General features: G+C 38.4%; 2 protein-coding genes across 2 annotated transcripts in view; one reads left to right on the top strand and one right to left on the bottom strand.

The window, feature by feature from the left end:
- TMEM204 (transmembrane protein 204) overlaps nucleotides 1-13,307 on the top strand; it is a 31,739-nt gene extending 18,432 nt beyond the window's left edge. Inside the window, exon 3 of the mRNA XM_013939937.2 lies at nucleotides 11,098-13,307. Coding sequence (XP_013795391.1) covers nucleotides 11,098-11,342 — 245 coding nt within the window. The 3' untranslated portion in view covers nucleotides 11,343-13,307. The remainder of the gene's footprint in view (nucleotides 1-11,097) is intronic.
- The window catches only part of IFT140 (intraflagellar transport 140), an 81,413-nt gene that overhangs the window by 36,082 nt on the left and 27,385 nt on the right, over nucleotides 1-17,946 (bottom strand). The window contains exons 15-17 of the mRNA XM_013939938.2: nucleotides 17,484-17,631; nucleotides 15,771-15,902; nucleotides 13,584-13,783 (exon numbers count right to left, since the gene is read on the bottom strand). Coding sequence (XP_013795392.1) covers nucleotides 13,584-13,783; nucleotides 15,771-15,902; nucleotides 17,484-17,631 — 480 coding nt within the window. The remainder of the gene's footprint in view (nucleotides 1-13,583; nucleotides 13,784-15,770; nucleotides 15,903-17,483; nucleotides 17,632-17,946) is intronic.

Raw genomic sequence — 17,946 nt, 5'->3', positions numbered from 1 at the left:
CAACACTTTGCCTTTGAGCTTCCACTCCAAGACGGTAACCTCTCAAACATTTTCAAAGTAAAATAGCAATATAGGGCAAAAGCATCAGAAGAAAAAAAAAAAAAAAAAGGTGGATAAAAAGCTTGTATTTAAAAGCTCTTTGTCCACACGACACAGCCCAAGTTAAATTCCTGTGAAGATCTTCCCTACTTCATCTCTATTAGGGCACAGTCTTTGTGACTGCTTCCCAGGAATCAGCATTTTAGGTGATCACACTCAGCATTTAGGCTGCTTGGCTCAAAGCAGAGCTCCGATTAGACTTTCCTCAAACAAGCCACCTCCTGCGTAACTGTAAGGCAGCTACCCACTAAGTTTCTGCGAAGACCCTCTGCTTTCACAGAGCTGAAATTCAATGAATTTTGGTCTTGTTAAAAAGCTTTTTTCCCTACATGTTCAGCACCCTGGATAATAGAGGGTATTTTAAGGGCTAAAGCCAATGTATTTTAGTCTAGACGGATCATCTGGGCGAGAAGAGCAAACAATATTTAAGAACATACATACTTAGATCTTGTTAAAAATTTCCTGAGCACTCACTATTTATTTATTACACTTTCAAATAAGCTATCCTGCCATATACTGAAAACATAGGTACCCATCTCCTCTTTTCTCTTTTTCAAAATCCAAATGCTCTGGGGAATTGTTCTGGAATTTCTCATCCTGTAGGAAACTTCAGGAAAGACAGATCTTGGATCATGTCCCCTCTCATTCCAGCACAGGTTTGATCTCTAACTTTCATCCTGACATATGTCAAAAAATGCTGAATGCTGAAAAGTTGCTGATAAGCACAGGCCACTGGCAGAATGAAATCTATAATTACGGAGGAAGGCTTGAGGATAAGTCTCGGTATTGCAATGTCGACCAGCAATTTACTTATGTTTTATCATCAGAGATGCGTGGGTCTCATTATAGTCTCCTGAGGTATGAACAGAAGTCCTTTAAAAACAAACACACACCCCCCCCAAACTAAACATATTGTATTCCAAACTCTATCACAGTTTCCAATAGACCATCTCTGATCTTGCCAGAGCTTTTGATGACTCCAGGCACCACCGGTTTTTCTTTTCACTTCTGCCACCTGCACAAGCATTTGACAGTCATTCAAAAAGGATGGAGCTCTAACAGAAAATAAAGCCCCAGGAAGCAGAGAGGAAGGAAAGAAGAGAGGAAACAGTGTTACTCCAGGGACCGCAATGGGATTCACACAGCTCCAAAGCTCCACAACCTCACACCTCCCAGTTCACAGGAAAGCAAGCTGTTTGCTTTGGAAAAGGAACGTGGTGAAAATGGAACCGGCATTGTATGTGGAATTTTGTGTCAATGCTCCGAAAATTCTCTCAGGGGATTTTGTTTTTTCTGTTTTTTTCCAAGGAACAATTTCAGAGTCAGTACGTTGAATGTAGGATGAATAACAGAGCTGACAGAAGAGCAATCTGCAAAGGGAAGTCCATACTAACAGGACAGGGGGCAGAGAGGATTTCAGAGAAGATTAAACTACTACAAGCAGTAACTTGCCAGACTAGATCAGACCAAAGGGATTCTAGCCAAGTCTCCTACCTTGTACAATAGTAAGTATCAGAGACTTTAGAGGGGAACATTAGAAACATAATGGGGAAGATGTGGGGTAAAATATTCCTCACATTAGGTCTCATCCTAGTTTCAGAAAGTCAAAGATTGGTATAAACCTGAAGAATAACAGTTAATATCCTTTCCAAATAATTTTCAGCATTAAATTACTTTAATACCTAATATCCTGAAGATTAAAAGGAAGTTTTGTGTCCCCACTGAGCTTGTCATTTACAACCAAATAAATTGCAATTTTACTTCTCTTTTGAATTTCAGGCCTTGCATTCCAATTTTTTCTACCGTGCTTTTTTGCTGACAGTGTATTTCACTCCAGATCCCTAATGTATCACAAGAAACCTGAGTTCATACATACTCTGCACTATAAAACCTAAAAGAAACAATTGTTAGACCACTTGTCTTCTCTTTTCTTTCCGAGTACTACAACTTTGGATCTGCTGATATCTAGAAAATCTTAATGCAGAACAGAATAGCAAAGCAGTCACTGGAGAAAAAAGCTCAAGATAGTCATGATAGAAACGCGATCCTGTTTTCTGTATTACTTCCTTCCACCTTTTTCCTCCATGACACCCAAGGCACATTTGTTCTAAGACATGCTCTAACTGAGCTGTAAACCTAATGCTTCCTGAAAAGGAAGCAAATAAATGAAACACTGCAAATAATCTAAAAATCGTAAAGAAAAAAGACAGAATTTGACTGGCTGATTTGTCGTAAATGTTTTTGTTGTTTCACACCTTTTATTTCACCTCAGTGCCAAACTTGTACGTTCTTTATCTGGATTACAGACCTCACAAAAAGTGACCTTGCTTTCAAAGAGGTCTGCAAAATGAACTGCAATTGCAAAGATCTTAAACTATGTAAGCTCGTTCTGCTCATTTGGACTGAAATGGCTCACATGAGCAGCTGAAGCAGCAAACTGGAAAGGGCGGTAGCTCTCAAGAAGCATACTGAACTCTTCAACTGGTATAGCCACAGCAGGAAGAAGACTTGCCGATATTCTTCATGTCTAAACACAGATATGAGTAGCTGGCAATTTGTTATAGCATCTCAATGTCAAGGGCACATATTCTGATTAGAATTATGGTGTGCAACAAATATCATACCAGGTAAATACCACTTGGTTATGCAAGTATAAGGAATATATTTTATGACAGACAATGCTAGAAATAATGCAGTAATGCAGAGGGAAGCATGTCAAATGACAAGAAATTCTTCAACTCAAATATCTACCTCATTGCTTATGAAGATGGACATCATGTATACATAGAGATGTCTCCTAAAAAAGTCTCAAACTAGAGATCAAAAGCTATGTAACTATTATTCTTTGATGCATCAGGAGATGAGGAAGAAAGAGCTCTTGGAAAATTAGTGAAAACAGCTCATGCTTCAAGTCAAAAGATGACCACTAAAATTCCCAGGAGGATCACTTGCCAATGCCTGCTGCTCTCCACACAGGTCGTCTTTGCTCAGGCTGATGAGGGTTCTTACCTGTGTCTGATTCAAATTCAACTTAGGTCAAAGGCAGAGATTTCACTGACTCCAGCTACCTCTGAATCAGGTCAGAAGTGCCAAGCAATGTTTGCAGTTAACTTTCAGTGTGAACATCTGCACGTTCATCCTTATATAAACAGCAATTACATCTAATTCCTAGGGAATGCTATTCAACTTTCTGCTCAAGGACTCACATTATTTCTAAAGAAATCTCCAAAAGCAAGTTCACTGCCAGTAAACCTAAACTTACTCGACAGTGCTTTGCACCTCCCATTGAAGATTTCCACCAATATAAAGTAGAAACCACTGCCTTACACTGACTAAATCTCCCAACCTTATCAGGTTAAAGGCAAAGAGGGATTGGCAATCTGTCAAACAACAACAAAACGTAGTAAATCCGTTGTAATTCAGTGACGAAAAGTGAAGGACAAGAGGGCCTTATTGCCCTTCAGAACCTTTGTTACTCCTAACTTGTTTAATTCTAGATGTCATGTTCTACTTCAAATCCTCAGAAGGGCATTTTTATTGTACTCAGCAATACCCAGTTGAAAACTCAAAGGCTACTCAAGACTTTCTGGCATTATAAACAAAACCCCCATACTTCTATGGCTTTCAGTCTGGTGCTACAAAGAGGAGCCAGAATCTATTATGGAAGCTCCACACTTAATTTGCACTGTAACAACTGTCTTTTGTGCCAAGCAGACACAGGAAAAGGGGTTCATTTATTAATCATTTACATAAGCCCCACAGCAGTCACACTTTGGGAATCTATGATAAATAGAAATCAAATCTTTGATAAAGAAAACTGAGTTCCTGCCATCAGCTCATCCAGGCTTGTGACTCACAGCAGCTAAATCATTCCCTGTAGAAGTTTAACGGGTAGGTAGAGAAGGGGGTGAAAAAATTGCAGTTCTGCTGTACAAGGGGAGCCTCCGAACTCAGAAAAACAGACAGGCTGCTCTGTTCTCTTACTTCTCCCTCTTCCTGGCAGAGAAAGTCACCTTAAAAGAGGGGCTGTACAGAGGAGAATTACAGCCCTTTCTTGCACTGAGCTACTGCGCTGGCTTTTTCATCCAAAGAAACAGCCCACTGTGCCTACTCTCTTGCACAGCAGAGAGCTGGGGGATAGGACTCTATTTCCTGAGGCAAATTCACACTGTTCCTGATACAGGCTTGCTGGCAATCCCAAAAAAACCCACAATGCAGAGTTCTTTGACTGCATTATCACTGCACTAATAAAAGGAGGGATGCAAATCAAGGCGGGGGGGATCTGAAAAAGCTCTATCATGCAAGCAAAAAGTGACCAGGAGAGCTCTTCTAAAGTGCTAAAACTCTGAAATTGGCTTATAGCCAGCTACCGAACAGGAAGTTCAGTGTTCAGATCTGAAATGTAAGTTCAAAAAGTAACATTCTCCCAACCCACCCCCACTGACACAGTCCACACGGTCCCAACCAAAAGTCTTCCTAGTGAATTCGTTATCTGTTTCCTTCCCCAGCGGAAAAAGCCCCCCCCCCCCCCCCCCCCCCCCAGCCAGGCTTGTTTTGCTAAGGTTGGGAAACAACTAGAGATAAACAACGGCTCTATGGGAAAATAAAGTACTTTTAAGTAATCTCATCAGGGTTTTTAGCAAAGATCTGGCCTCTGTGCAGACTTTGCACAATGCACAATAAAATGACCTGAATTTGACTGACGTGCATTTTTTCCCGAGCGTTACTATCCACTAACGAAATTAATTTAGGGCAACATAGCTATGTATCTAGAACTCTGTCATCTCTACCAAACAGAAATGAAACTAAGCCAGACCAAAATATTTAATATTTTCATAACCAAATTCAGAGTGTTAAAGAACTACTTCCCATCTTCAGCCCTCCTAAAATAAACAACACGGACTAAAAATGATACTATTTTAACAGATATTTGAACTGCTTTCCAATAGGAGATGCCCTTTGGGACCCAGATCTCTCACCTTATCTTCTTCCCCACTCCTTTTTTAATACAGAGACATGTTATAAAACAAAAGGTTATTAATAAGGGAAAAAAAATGTACTTAATCTTATTCCGCATTTGACTGCTGAAAATGTAAATGGGAGTAAAAAGGCATCACGAATTCAGAGATAAAAATGACTGATGGCAAGCAGAGCAAATTTCTGATTATTTTTACTAGACGTTACCTATGGGAAATAGTCTGGGAAACCAACTATCTCCCTCCAGGTATTTTAATGGAATACTGAAATTTAATTCAGACATTCAATTTTTCTAATTATTCTGAATACAGAGCTGAATTCTGCATTAGTATATTTACAATAACAACTGAGTTATACCCAGGTTACACAGCCATCTGCAGGAGTAGAATCCCAGCACCACTTTCCATACAGTAAGTTCACACAAAAGTGATGCACTAACTGAATATTCAGCAATACTCAACAGCGACAGATTAAAATGTTGTCACAGCTTGCCAAATATTAGTAACTGTCACAGTGAAGGCAGTAAACAAAGCAAGAGATACTGATCTCATGACAATACTTTGTTTACATATGTCAGTAAAAATAAAGTCAAACTTCAATTTTATTCTCTTTCATTACAGAAATTAGATATTATTACATCAAGGCACTAGGATTTGCTTGCTAGCAACCAAATGGTACTCATGTAAGTGGCCAGCCCTAACGTTTCATCCACTAAACTGGCAAAAGAGACCACTCCTCAGACACAGTCATATCACAGAGTCCCAGCTGAATAAAAATCTGCATTCCCTGAGAGAGAGCAACCACTGATGAGAAGAACCAGAGTAGCGCAAATAAATGAATTGAGGATGTTTGATCAGGCATTTAGAGAACAGACTTGCTAACTGTTTCAACTGAAGTCTTTGCTGGTGTTCAACAAGACTGCTCCAAGAGCAAGCAAAACATGTGTAGCACATATGCAAAACCTCTTCTCTCCAAGTAAACTTTGGGGGTCTTCGCATAAGGTTATCTTTAGAAAAGCAGCATTCATCAAAATACAGATATCATCCTTTACGAACTCAATCTTTTTGGATCAATACAATTTCTTCAACCTTTGCTCCTGAGTTCCTACATTTATAAATCTAGTATCAGGCCATGCTAATATGAAATAAGGACACTGTAAAATAACATTCTCAGCAACGTTTGGGTTCCAGAGCTCTCCCTAGTCACTTCTACTGGCAGAACTGTAAAATCACTCAACTGTGAAAACTCTCTAAAGTACTATGCTTTCGCTCTCCCATGGCTATCATGTTTTTCTGTCTTCTTAAATGTCAGTTCCTGTCTAGCCTGTGGCAAAGTATTCTAAACAGATTCTGTGTTTTTTGCTCAAGAGCTCCAGTGAGTCACTCCTGCTATCTGCCAAGTCAGGGAGCTCTGCAAGCGACCATCTCCCAGCTCCCTCCCGCTCAGACACTGGCACAAAACTGCAAAAGGAGAGAAAGCCTGTGGTGGGGTAGGCTGCTGGTCTGAGCTAGGGTTCAGGCAAAGGGCCTGCAAAGGGGAAGAGTCTTGCTAGCATAAATAGTTTTATTTTGGATACTGTAAGGAAGCCTTACTCCTTTTTCCTGGTGGATAATTCCTCCTTCAGATGGAAGGGAGCTCATGAAGATGGCTCATCTAGCACACTGATGTGTAGCCTTTTAGGACAGTAATTGGCCATAAGTCATACATAAGTAAGAGAGAAAATGGCAGGTAATATAATTAAAAGTTGTGTGCTTAAAAAAGTTTAAATCTTGAAAATATTCCTACAGCATTTATTTACCTCTGTAGTACCGTAAAAGAATATATATAAACCTACTGCTGCTTGCCTTAGCCAAATGAGCAAAGAATGGTGCAAAACTCATGCCCAGGGGAATTTAGCTCTCACAAAGGCCAGGAGCCCTAAACGTTTTTCCCAGCAGGTTTGCACCAGCAGATCTGACTTCATCAACTGACTGATCAGTTCAGAAACTGGAAGCGCTAATCACCCAGTATTTCCATACGTTAGAGATAAATACCTGTAAATCTGCACTGAGGAAGGCACCAGTCATAATTCAGTAACAGGAAATTATGTGGCTATTGCATTCAATCTGCAGTCATTGACTGTGCTATATTTTATCTGAAGCTACCCTAACAAGCTGGTTATTGCTGTACAAATAAAACATGAACTAAAGTCTGCCGAGTCAGTGGAAAGGCTGCTACTGATATCAACTAGCTTTTGATCAGATTGTCTCCAGTTCTGTGCAACTATATTGAAGGAAACGCTGAAAAGAAAAGTAACATATTAGAAGGCATTGGAACACCTAGGAGGGATGCCAGTATACTGTCACCATGCCCACACCTTTGCTCAGTCCTGATTCATAATCAAGATTTTAGACTTCTTATTCCCTTGCGGTGTTAAAATGTCAGCTGGCCTGTGAACCACGCAGAACACTGCCTTTTGACTTGCTGGCAAAATGAGCTACTCACAAGCTGTGCATCATCTTTGTGAAAAGGAAGAAAGCTGCAAGACATGCTTCATAGCATCAGCGTTACTCTATGCAACTGGTCTTCCTGTACTCAGCTGTCTCTGCTCACAGAGCCTGAAACAAATAATGTGAAAATGCACATACACTGGAAAAGAGTGACTGAAAGGAAAACTGATCTCATACAAACTTTTGTCATGTGCCAGACAGACTCATCAGTAAGACGGGTCTCTTGACTTCTTCCTCGGTGCCCTGCTTCCTCTGGTAATTTTAAAACAGAAGAAAAAGAAACAGGTCCCTAACCTGGCCACAGGAAGTGCAAACAAACTCCCTCTCTCAATTTCCTGCCTTTATCTGGGAAAAGTAGTATCTGTCATCCTTCGAAAAGTGGATTGCAATCTGTAGAAGAGAAAAGCATAATTGGTATTTATTTGTATTATAAGACCTAAAAGAGCTCAGATTTAGATGAGGAGATACAACTTCTCTATAAACACATGGCAACAGACACACACTGCTTCCACAGGATCACAGCTGTGAAGTACAAAACAAAACATGGGAGAAAAGAAGTTTTCTCATCTTGCTTCTAAATATGGGGAATGAAGTCATCTCAGTGGAGAGTTTAAAAACTGATGTATTCCACAAATAATACAGCATCTCTCTCCCCCTCTCTCTCAAGCGTGTACCTCAGGAGAAACTGAACTCAGAGGAAGCATGCAGTAGTGAAAGCATTACACTGGAAGTGAGGGAAAACTATTTAATTTTTCAGCTCTGCCAGTGTCTTCTTGTATGCCATTACTGTTAACAATCCAGAAACAGAATAAAGTTGTATAAGACCCAGATAACACCAAACACCAGTCACTTGAATTCAAAAGCAAGCAAGGGAGACATCACAGAAAAGGAAGAGCACAATTAACTGTAGTTTGGGGGACAAAAGTAGTGTTCTGTGAATGTTCAAAAAAACAGGTGTCAACTTCAGTGAGGACTTTGAATGCACAGGGAGAGAATATTTCCACTTTCACACGACGATGCTAGCAATCAGCTGAGCATATGAATATTATCTCCTTCAACAATTTTAGCCTCAATTTTTTTCAAAGACATTAACAGATAATTTGCCTCCAACAGTCTGTACCATTCAAGGATGTAGATAACATCTGTCTGGCTTCAAGAGAGTAGTATTTTAAAAAGGACACTTAATCTGATCTAAGACATGTCATCTATCAGTGATTACTGAAAAAAATGAAGGTTTAAGCTTAATTTGTCAAGAAAAGCTTCACTATGTTTCCATCTCAATCATAACTCAGTATTTTATCAAACAGAAAACAAGAAGCAACTTCTTAACCAGTATACTTAGAAATAATGCTAGATGACCTGTTAGGATCCCATCTCCAATTCAGCTAATGTTAAGAACACAAATGGCCTCCTAAATAAGCCTGCAGACTCAACTTGGAGCGCTAGTGAACAACTGTTGCACAAGTCAGTGGTTTCTGTAACTCAATTAAGTTAATGGGCTCAATGCGGTTACATTTTCTCCCACATAAAAGTAATTCACTGAACAATGAAATGACTACCATATTTCATGATGCCCCAAAGAATCTTACTGACCAAATCAAGGCGTTATCTTAACTGCTGTCCTTACAACTGATTCATCAGTCTAAAACCCATCTGGAGCATGTTAGGCTTTCTTCACAGCAGATGCTACTGCAGAGTGGCAAAAGAGCAGGAAAGAGCTACTCCTTCTGTAAGAATCTATTTCCTCTTCATATATCCTTAGGAAGGACGGCCTCACTTCAGACCATCTCTGGTACATGCCATCTCTGACACAACGCTACTTTAAGAGGATGAGGTGTAGCAAGCAGCTATGGGAGTTACAAATCACCTTTTAGGTAGACACAGGAGAGCGGAGGATGCCAGACATTTCCTGAATTAGTACTCATTCTATGCTAGTTTATAAGGAGGACTCAGCTTTCTCAATATTGACTCTCAGAATAAGTGTCATGTCTATTTAAGTGGCGATTGATTTTTTTCCCCCCTCATATTTGTCTTTCATTTCCTTACTCTTTATTTTTCACCTGTGTATACTTTTTGTCTTTTCCATCTTCACTGCATTACTAGTACTCTTTCTAAACACAAATTTGATACGATAAAATCAAGTGAGTGTCCCCTGTACCCCATTTAAAGCATTGCATTATATCTGTGGGAACAATGTTTCCAAGCAGTGCAGCTCACTGCGAAAGCAGAGCATTCAGACGCTTGCACTTAGGAAAGAATGGCTTGTCCTTGCCCATGAACTTAAGGAGATGGTATCTACAGATCCTTCTGGCTGTTTATGGGCCCGTGTTTATTTTAGCCTTCCTTCATGAGCAGGCCCTTCTGTCCATGATACTTCTGGCGTTACAGTAGCAGTTAAAGTTACGTGTGTAAGGAGAACGAAGAGGAAACCTGTTCTTGGTTAGTGAGACATCTTTGCCTCTTTGTATGTTTGTTTCAACCTAATTAGATCTATAAACTACTTCTCTTAAAAGCTGAAAGTAAGTTCATTTGGTTACAGGGATAGGAAGAAAAACTAATACAAGGCACAGAGGACAGAAAAGTAATTGTGCACTATTGATGCATTCTTCAGCAGAAGGGCAGTCTTAATAACATAAGAAAGTGGTAGTCAAGGGATTTAGTTTCTGTCCCTTGTTCTAATACAGACTTCCCACAAGACTAGAAAAGTCACCTCATCTGTGAAATAGGGAATACTATTATTTAGCAGTGGTGTATATCAAGAAAAAGGTGCAAAACTCTTCTTTCAGTGTTTGCAAATCACATTGTGACATCTGGATAGAAATACTAGCTAAGTGCAGCATTATTACTTGATTACCAGCTTTTAAGGGAATTGACTACTGTGCTTAAGGTTAGGCAAGGAACAGAAACCTTGCCTTTGATGGCTTCTGGGGGCATAGTATTATTCCTGCCTGGTTTATTCCCTCATAACACTTTTTTCCAGCACAGAAAAAGTGGGGCCACGGGTCCAACTTATTTTGCCCTTTTTTTGTCTGCTGTATGTTTTTTTTTTAATTTCTGTAACATATATTCTGCTATTCATCATCTTTGCAGTTCATAACAGTGGCTTGCCTTAAATAAAAATTTTACAGTGCAGAAGTACAGAATAACTGTACTTTTGAACAAAGGATTTTCATTATTATTACTATCAATATACCTGTTTGTTATGTTGGCAGTGGGAATAAGAAAGTGAAACAAGAGGATGGGGGGGGAAAAAAAAACAACACACACAAGAAACAGTGCAGTGGGAGTAAGAAATTTAAATCACAGTGAAAAGATTTAAACCTAACATTAAGACTTCATTTCAGGCATCCAGTCTTTGCATAAAACATCACCCCGTCCAAATATGCCTTAAAGAATACATACAGCACTTCACAAGAAGGATGGAAGAGACTTACGGACTCATGAACAATGGCCTAAGACATCTTGCCACTAGAGAAGTTCAAAAGAATAACTCATTAAAAAAAAAAAAAATTCTTTCCCATTCTCCTTGCAGGTTTCGTTCTGGTCATTGGATTGGTGACTTTCTACCGCATTGGACCATACACCAACCTCTCATGGTCTTGCTACCTGAACATCGGAGCGTGTCTTTTGGCCACACTGGCAGCTGCCATCCTCATATGGAACATCCTTCATAGGCGAGAGGACTGTATGGCACCCCGGGTCATCGTTATTAGCCGCACCCTGACTGCTCGATTCCGCCGTGGCCTGGAAAATGACTATGTTGAGTCACCATGCTGAAAGCAGGGACTTGAAAGGGGAAGAGATCTCCAAGGAGATCTGCACTGGAGTTGTTTTCTATAAATATATGCTATAATTTAAAACTAAGGGTTGAAGGACATCACAAAGCTCACTCTTGTGGGCAGAGGCCCTCAATTATTATTTGGATGGGCTCCATCTATATACATATGTATAATGCACATAATTATATATATATATATTTTATATTATATTGCCCTCCTCCTCTGCTGTACAGCACAGAATATCGGATTGTCAGAATCCTGACAACTTCACAGCTACACATAAGTGGGGTTCAGCTGTAGCAGACAGAGTGTATGTGGTGATACTACAGAAAAGAGGCAACCACACACATTCTCTTTCTGTCTGGATAAAGTTATCTTGCTCCCTAACGATGATGCAAAAAAGCTATAGAAGACCACTGATAATCATTCTTCCTTTAGAGTTAACAAACAGGCAAACTGAGAAAGCAGAAAACTCATTGTACAAGTGATGATTTCTAGCAGTTTAAATTTCATTTATCTTTAGTCCCGTCATCTCATCCATCCACTCCTCTTCAAGGAATTTCTAATTAGCTGCAACTCCTACTTCCAAGCCAAAGCATGATCCACATAGTATAAAGCAAAAAGTGCAATTCCAATGATTTTAATTGTAAAGTAAGGGAATGAAGAAGAATTAAGTTGCATTTTTTCCAGACACTTCTTCTGTATCCTGAAACTGAGGTTTGGGATTATCTTGTTGGTATAAAGACATGCTATTAACAATGAAAAGGGTACCCAGCTACAACAGGTCACACGTGGTACTGAAAATCTACTTCAGTGTTATGATGTGACAAGAAGGTTACCTGGACTCCCTAATAATCCCTGTTACTATTAACTCACCTTATTGGAAAAGATTACTAAAAACACTTATTTCAGCCCAAATGATTTCCTTCCCAGCTTGCGTTCATATTTGCAATGACATTTCCAGATCAGAGTGCTATGTCGGGATACCCAGCTCTGCCCATCAGTGGTCAGAGGCACAGACACGCTGAATATTGGAGACTTTATCTGCCACTGAAGCACCCGAACTGGAGAACTAGACATATATACAAGACTTAGCCATGAGAGAAAAAGACATGCCTGGTACCTTAACCTGGTAGTGAAATGAAAATAATTAGCACCCTCAAAATTAGGCATAATGTTTATAAGCTTGACCCCTATAAGCACAAGGGCTCACAAAAGCCATGTGCATGTGACTTTCAGGAAGAAAACCAACAGGTCAAAAAACCTATGGAAATACCTAAAATACAGGAACTAGAGGCAATGACAGATGTTTGAAAACTCTTATGGATGCTACTCTGAGCACAGTTACCAATCAGTTTGAAGGATCACGAGCTGTGAATGTTACAAATTCTTTAGGACTGCTGTGTTGCTCCCAGTTGAGTTTGTTGCTTTTCTTCTTTATCATAACTGCCACCATACTTTGCCACACTTTGATAAAAAGTGATCATCAAGCTGGCTCTTGAGTTCTGTTCTGCACCCAGTTCTGATGTAATAAGAAACTCAACCCCAATTGCCACTCTGCACCATGTTCAAAGTGAGCAACACTCTGCGGAGACTGATGCTCTAGAACAAGTGCTTTGTTCTAGATTATCAGGGTACAATACCATAAAGCTGACAAAGAGTTTCTTCTAACAGTAGGTTTGTAAAAACCAACTAAGATTTGTATTCGTTTGTCTGCATTACTTTCTGGAAAAGCTCTATGTTTTCTAGAAATAACATGCTATAATTAATTGCAGGTTTTTTTAAAAATAAGATATTGGAATATTTAAAAGACATTATATTATTTCTTCTAATATTGCAATATCCATATTATAATAATGTACATTTAAATTTAAAAATCAGCTATATGGTCGGTAAATTCGTAATACTTGGTATTACTGTGATTATTTTAGATGTATAAATAAAGTTGTGAATGTTCAGTTCTCTCCTAGTCATAATGTGTTTTTTTTGCCATTCAGACACAAAATAAGGTCAATCATTATCAATCCATCTTTTCCTTGTTTAGTAAAAAAGAATCCATATAGTTTACAACAACACCTTGTAGACAAAGAAAAAACAGAGACTACATTAAAAGTCCATAAGGTAAACATTTCATCTTGTTCAAAAAATGAAAGGGAGAATGAAAAATGAGAACTTCATACAAACTTTTAATAAAAATAAACTCTAACCATAAAGACATACATATAAATACTTACGATACCTTTTGATCAGCTTTATGGATCTGAAGGCCTCATCCATGTCTCCAGCAGTCAGATGGAAGCTGAAGTTCAGCATGGCATCCCGTGTAGTCTTATCACAGTCCCCTAACCCAACAAAATCTCTCATGGGTCTTCTGGCAACCATTTGCGAGATCTTTATTGAGCCAGACTCTGCTTGTCCTTCTGTCTCAGCTTCTCCTGACTAAAATGAGAATGATATCATTTAGGTACCAAGCAGGATAAAACTTACTCCTTCACATGTCTGAAGGATGTTAATTACATGATTATTTCCACTGGAGTCCAAGTTTTCTACTTCTGTGGGACTATGATCAATAGTGAATAGTCATGACACTTCAGAACTTCAAGCCTCCATAAATACGGAATGTCACAAAAGAGATTAGCATATCATGACATATAATGAACAACCACAATACTTCATCACTAATGTTTAGGAGATACGAGATGCAGCAATGACTATTATAATTAAGACTACAATAACAACTATTCTTTTAAGTCCTTGAATTTCTGAAGATTTCAGATAAACATTTGCAAGCTTAGTCTCTTCTCAAAAATGAGTCTGTTGTTCTAAAGGTAACAATTTAGACCCAATTCTTTTATTCTTGCCTGCACATGAGATAAATACTAAACCTCGGATTCAAACCATTTCCTGTCCAATTGACAGTTCTGGAACTTCTAGAGTTTCGGTAACAGGAGAAACGGGTTTGACTACAATTTGGGAAATTTCTGGAACAAGAACAGGAAAGGCATTATAATGAATAAGAAGAAACCTTTCTGTGAAACCCTGAGCTGAAACTCAGTCAAGTAAGACTTGTTGCATCAACTTCATTTTATTTATTTAAAACAACCTCTGTTATAAACTGAATCATGTTTGCAACATGAATTACTACATAACAAGTAATTTAGCCATTAAAATACAGTAAACTACTATAGGAAAAAATGGAAACAGAAGAGAGAAAAGTAGGATGAAGGAAGAGGAGCAGAATAATGCAATTATAGATACTTACAGGTTTATAGACACATCCTCTCTGAAAAAACAACTAATAGCAGCAATAATCCATACAGAGAAAAAAAGAAAGAGATGTAATATCAAAGTAAAATAACATGAGACATGATGGGGGAAGGAAATGCAGCAGATAGTCTTTGACCTTTCATATTAATGGGGGGAAAAAAGCAAAATAAAGTACAACTCTAAAAGCTAGGTCTGCATGGGAAGATTATTGTACATAGTCTATTCTTTGGAAAGGGGCTACATTGCAAAGTACTGCTCTGAATCTAACTACATTGAAACAGGAAAGTCTTGAGAGAATTATTAAACACAGTCTTTATCTACTTATATGAGGTGAGATTTATGGGATCACATTGGTCTGCCTGTCTCTGCCTTATTCAGAGGATTAGAAGTATCATTAACATCACGTTCCTTCAGACTCTACAAAAAAGAAGTGTTTTGGTAGAACAAACAGACTCCATTAGCTCCTCCTGGAAAAAGACAGCAGTACAAATCACCATTTTAACAGACAACAAGGAAATCAGGTCAGAGCTTGACCTGAGATCCATTCTGTAAGCAATAAGTTTCATTATTTCCAGGTAACTACTAATCATCTTAACATACAAACAATTTTGAATCCACATTCAAGTTTCCAAGAAGCTATAGGATGCATTCCTGATATTTTTAGCAAGTAGCCATTCAGTGCAAGATGAGTATTCTTACTCTCTTTGGTATTCTGTGGGGATTAAGTTCAACGAGAAGTGGGTTGCTTCTTCTGAAGTTAAAGAAATGCCCCCTCTTATGCCATATGCAAGTTTGACACACACATATATTCTCATCTTATATACAATAGAAATGGTGACTACATACAGTAGAAAGACTTTTTTTTTTTTTTTTTAAACATCCCCTTTTTAATTGCATTTTCTGGTAAATGCTCTGTCTCCTGTGCTTGCACAACACATTTAGTTTGCAATACCCATGAAAAGCCAGTTCAGTACAATTTCCACAAAACTGCCAAGTATACCAATACTAGAATGATATTTATATTACTGCTACATGTGATGCAGCCACCACCACTGGAGTTGCACCTTACTCCAGACTCAGTTTGATTAAAATTGACAGCTACAACATTGAAAAAGTCTAAGTTTATGGAAGGGGAAGGAATTGCAAAGGATTTCCTCACCTTTTTTGCAAAGTAATAATGTGGCACCTCAATGCCCAAGAGAACCTGGTAGGATGAAGGCAATGGAAAGCTTTCCTGAAGCAAAAGGCCATGCTCTTCAGTACTGAAGAATGATATAATCAAAACATCCAGCTGGAAAAGGAAGTGAAGTATTGTTTTGTTTTTTATGGTGCAATATCCTTCTTTCATTTTGTTTTTATTTTCCATTTTCACTTGGCAGAACCTTCTCTTGAAAATAATACAACATACACATTCACACATACACACCTGCTGGAGAGGGCAGAGCTGCAGGCTTCCTCCTTATAATAAGTAGCCAACAAGTCATTGCACATTACAAATTGTGTTCCTGCTGCAGAGGGCCAGTCACCTCTGCCTTTCAGGAACCAACCTTTCCACCTCTAAAGAGGGAAGCCCCTGGCAGCAGACTGCTAATCTGGAAGTCTCTCTTTGAGAGATCTGACTCAGACTCAAAGAAACACAATTTTTTCCAACACTTTATTTTTAATGTGGCATTATTTCTGCCATAATTTCAGTAGCTCACTGACTGCTGAGAGTTATTAGGGAATATACTAGCCATGTAAAAACAGTTTCTGTAATGGTTTAAATATTGACCTGGCTTAAGCCAAAATTAAAGCATTTTACTCCTAATTTGTTAAAGAATAAGCACATAATTAAAAGTGCTTTGGAATACGGACCAAAAAAATAGTTATATTCATTTTATATCTTTTTATTTGTCAAAATTATGTAGAAACCAAACAATTTTGTTTCTTTACGTTAGAAATACTAGGTTGAAGTGTTCCTCTCTGCTGGAAGACCCCAGCAAGGTCTTTTGAGACACCCGTATTCCTTTTCACATTGATCTTTTCATGATTTTTCCAAGTCATTCAATCAATAAAAGAAACAAAGCTTTCTATTTCTAATTGGGAGAGATTAAACTAAAATAACGGATGAATCTGAGCACTTTAAATCAACATGGACATTTTAAAATCAAAGGAATATTGATGAAAATGAGACAGTTTTGCACAGACAAAATGGAAAGGAGTGCTTTAAGCACATTAGCAGGGGAAGGGGGGAAATTGTTCGTCAAATGAAATGGCTCTTTGATTAGATTATTTCTGAACAATAAAAACAAAATATTTTTTGCTATTGTAAAAAGAAAAGAGGCATAAAATACAATTTGGGAAGTACTATAACAATGTACAAAGTCTGTCCAGAAGAGCAAAAGATAGTAAAAACTGAGCAGGAAGGATATACTGACTTCACTGTCCACCTTAATAGTAGGGTCCCCATTATTCTGTCAAATCAATCCTTGCTGCTAAAAAGTGGAGTCAAGATATAAAACCTGCATTAATTTATTTAAATTAAAATAAATATCAGATCTCAAGATTTTTTGATTCACCCATTCATGTCCCTTGACAAACTGTAGTTCAGATACAAGTTTTGGATTTTGATCGTCCTCAAAATTCCCGCATAGACTCAGAAACCACCTCTCTGTCTTTGCCAGAGTATGCAAGCTAGGGCTAAAAGAGAAAGGTAACATACAGTGACTGCCTGAAGCCACAGACAGAAAACACTTGGTTTGGCTACTAATTTCTGCACATGATAGCATATACTACCTAGTCCTGCAGCTTAACGAAGTGCAAACAGTTAATTACTGGGATATGAAGAACTCCATGTAGAGCAAGGTAAAACAAAGAAACAGAAAGACCGTACTGTGCTCTCAGTCTGTTTTTCCTTCTGGTCTGGAGACTGTAGGCTTGTTTCAAGAATTGCTTCACATACAAAAAGTCTTGGTTCACTCTGGTCCCAAAAATGGCAAACAGGGATGTGCCTGTGTAACTCTGGATACTCCACAACAGTCCTGCCAACAAGAAACATAGAAAGGGAAATAAAGCAATTCCAACTTGTTCGATGCATGAATATAAAGAAGGACTAACTATAAAGAAGGGATAACTTTATGATGATGATAACTTATCACAATGTATGCAAATATATATTTTTTTTCAGAATGTGGATGAGGTAGAATATATTACTTCTATTTCTCCCATTAGCTTCAACCTCATAAAAACAATGCAAAGCCATGCCAATTAGCTCATCTAAGTATTTAGAGCTCATTCAATCTATCATACAATTTGAAATACAAAGAACTGACAGGCCTACTGAATTCCCAGGATAT

Source organism: Apteryx mantelli, chromosome 16 (assembly GCF_036417845.1).
Source record: "Apteryx mantelli isolate bAptMan1 chromosome 16, bAptMan1.hap1, whole genome shotgun sequence".
NCBI lineage: Eukaryota > Metazoa > Chordata > Aves > Apterygiformes > Apterygidae > Apteryx > Apteryx mantelli.
This window is presented reverse-complemented; position numbering and strand designations above follow the sequence as displayed.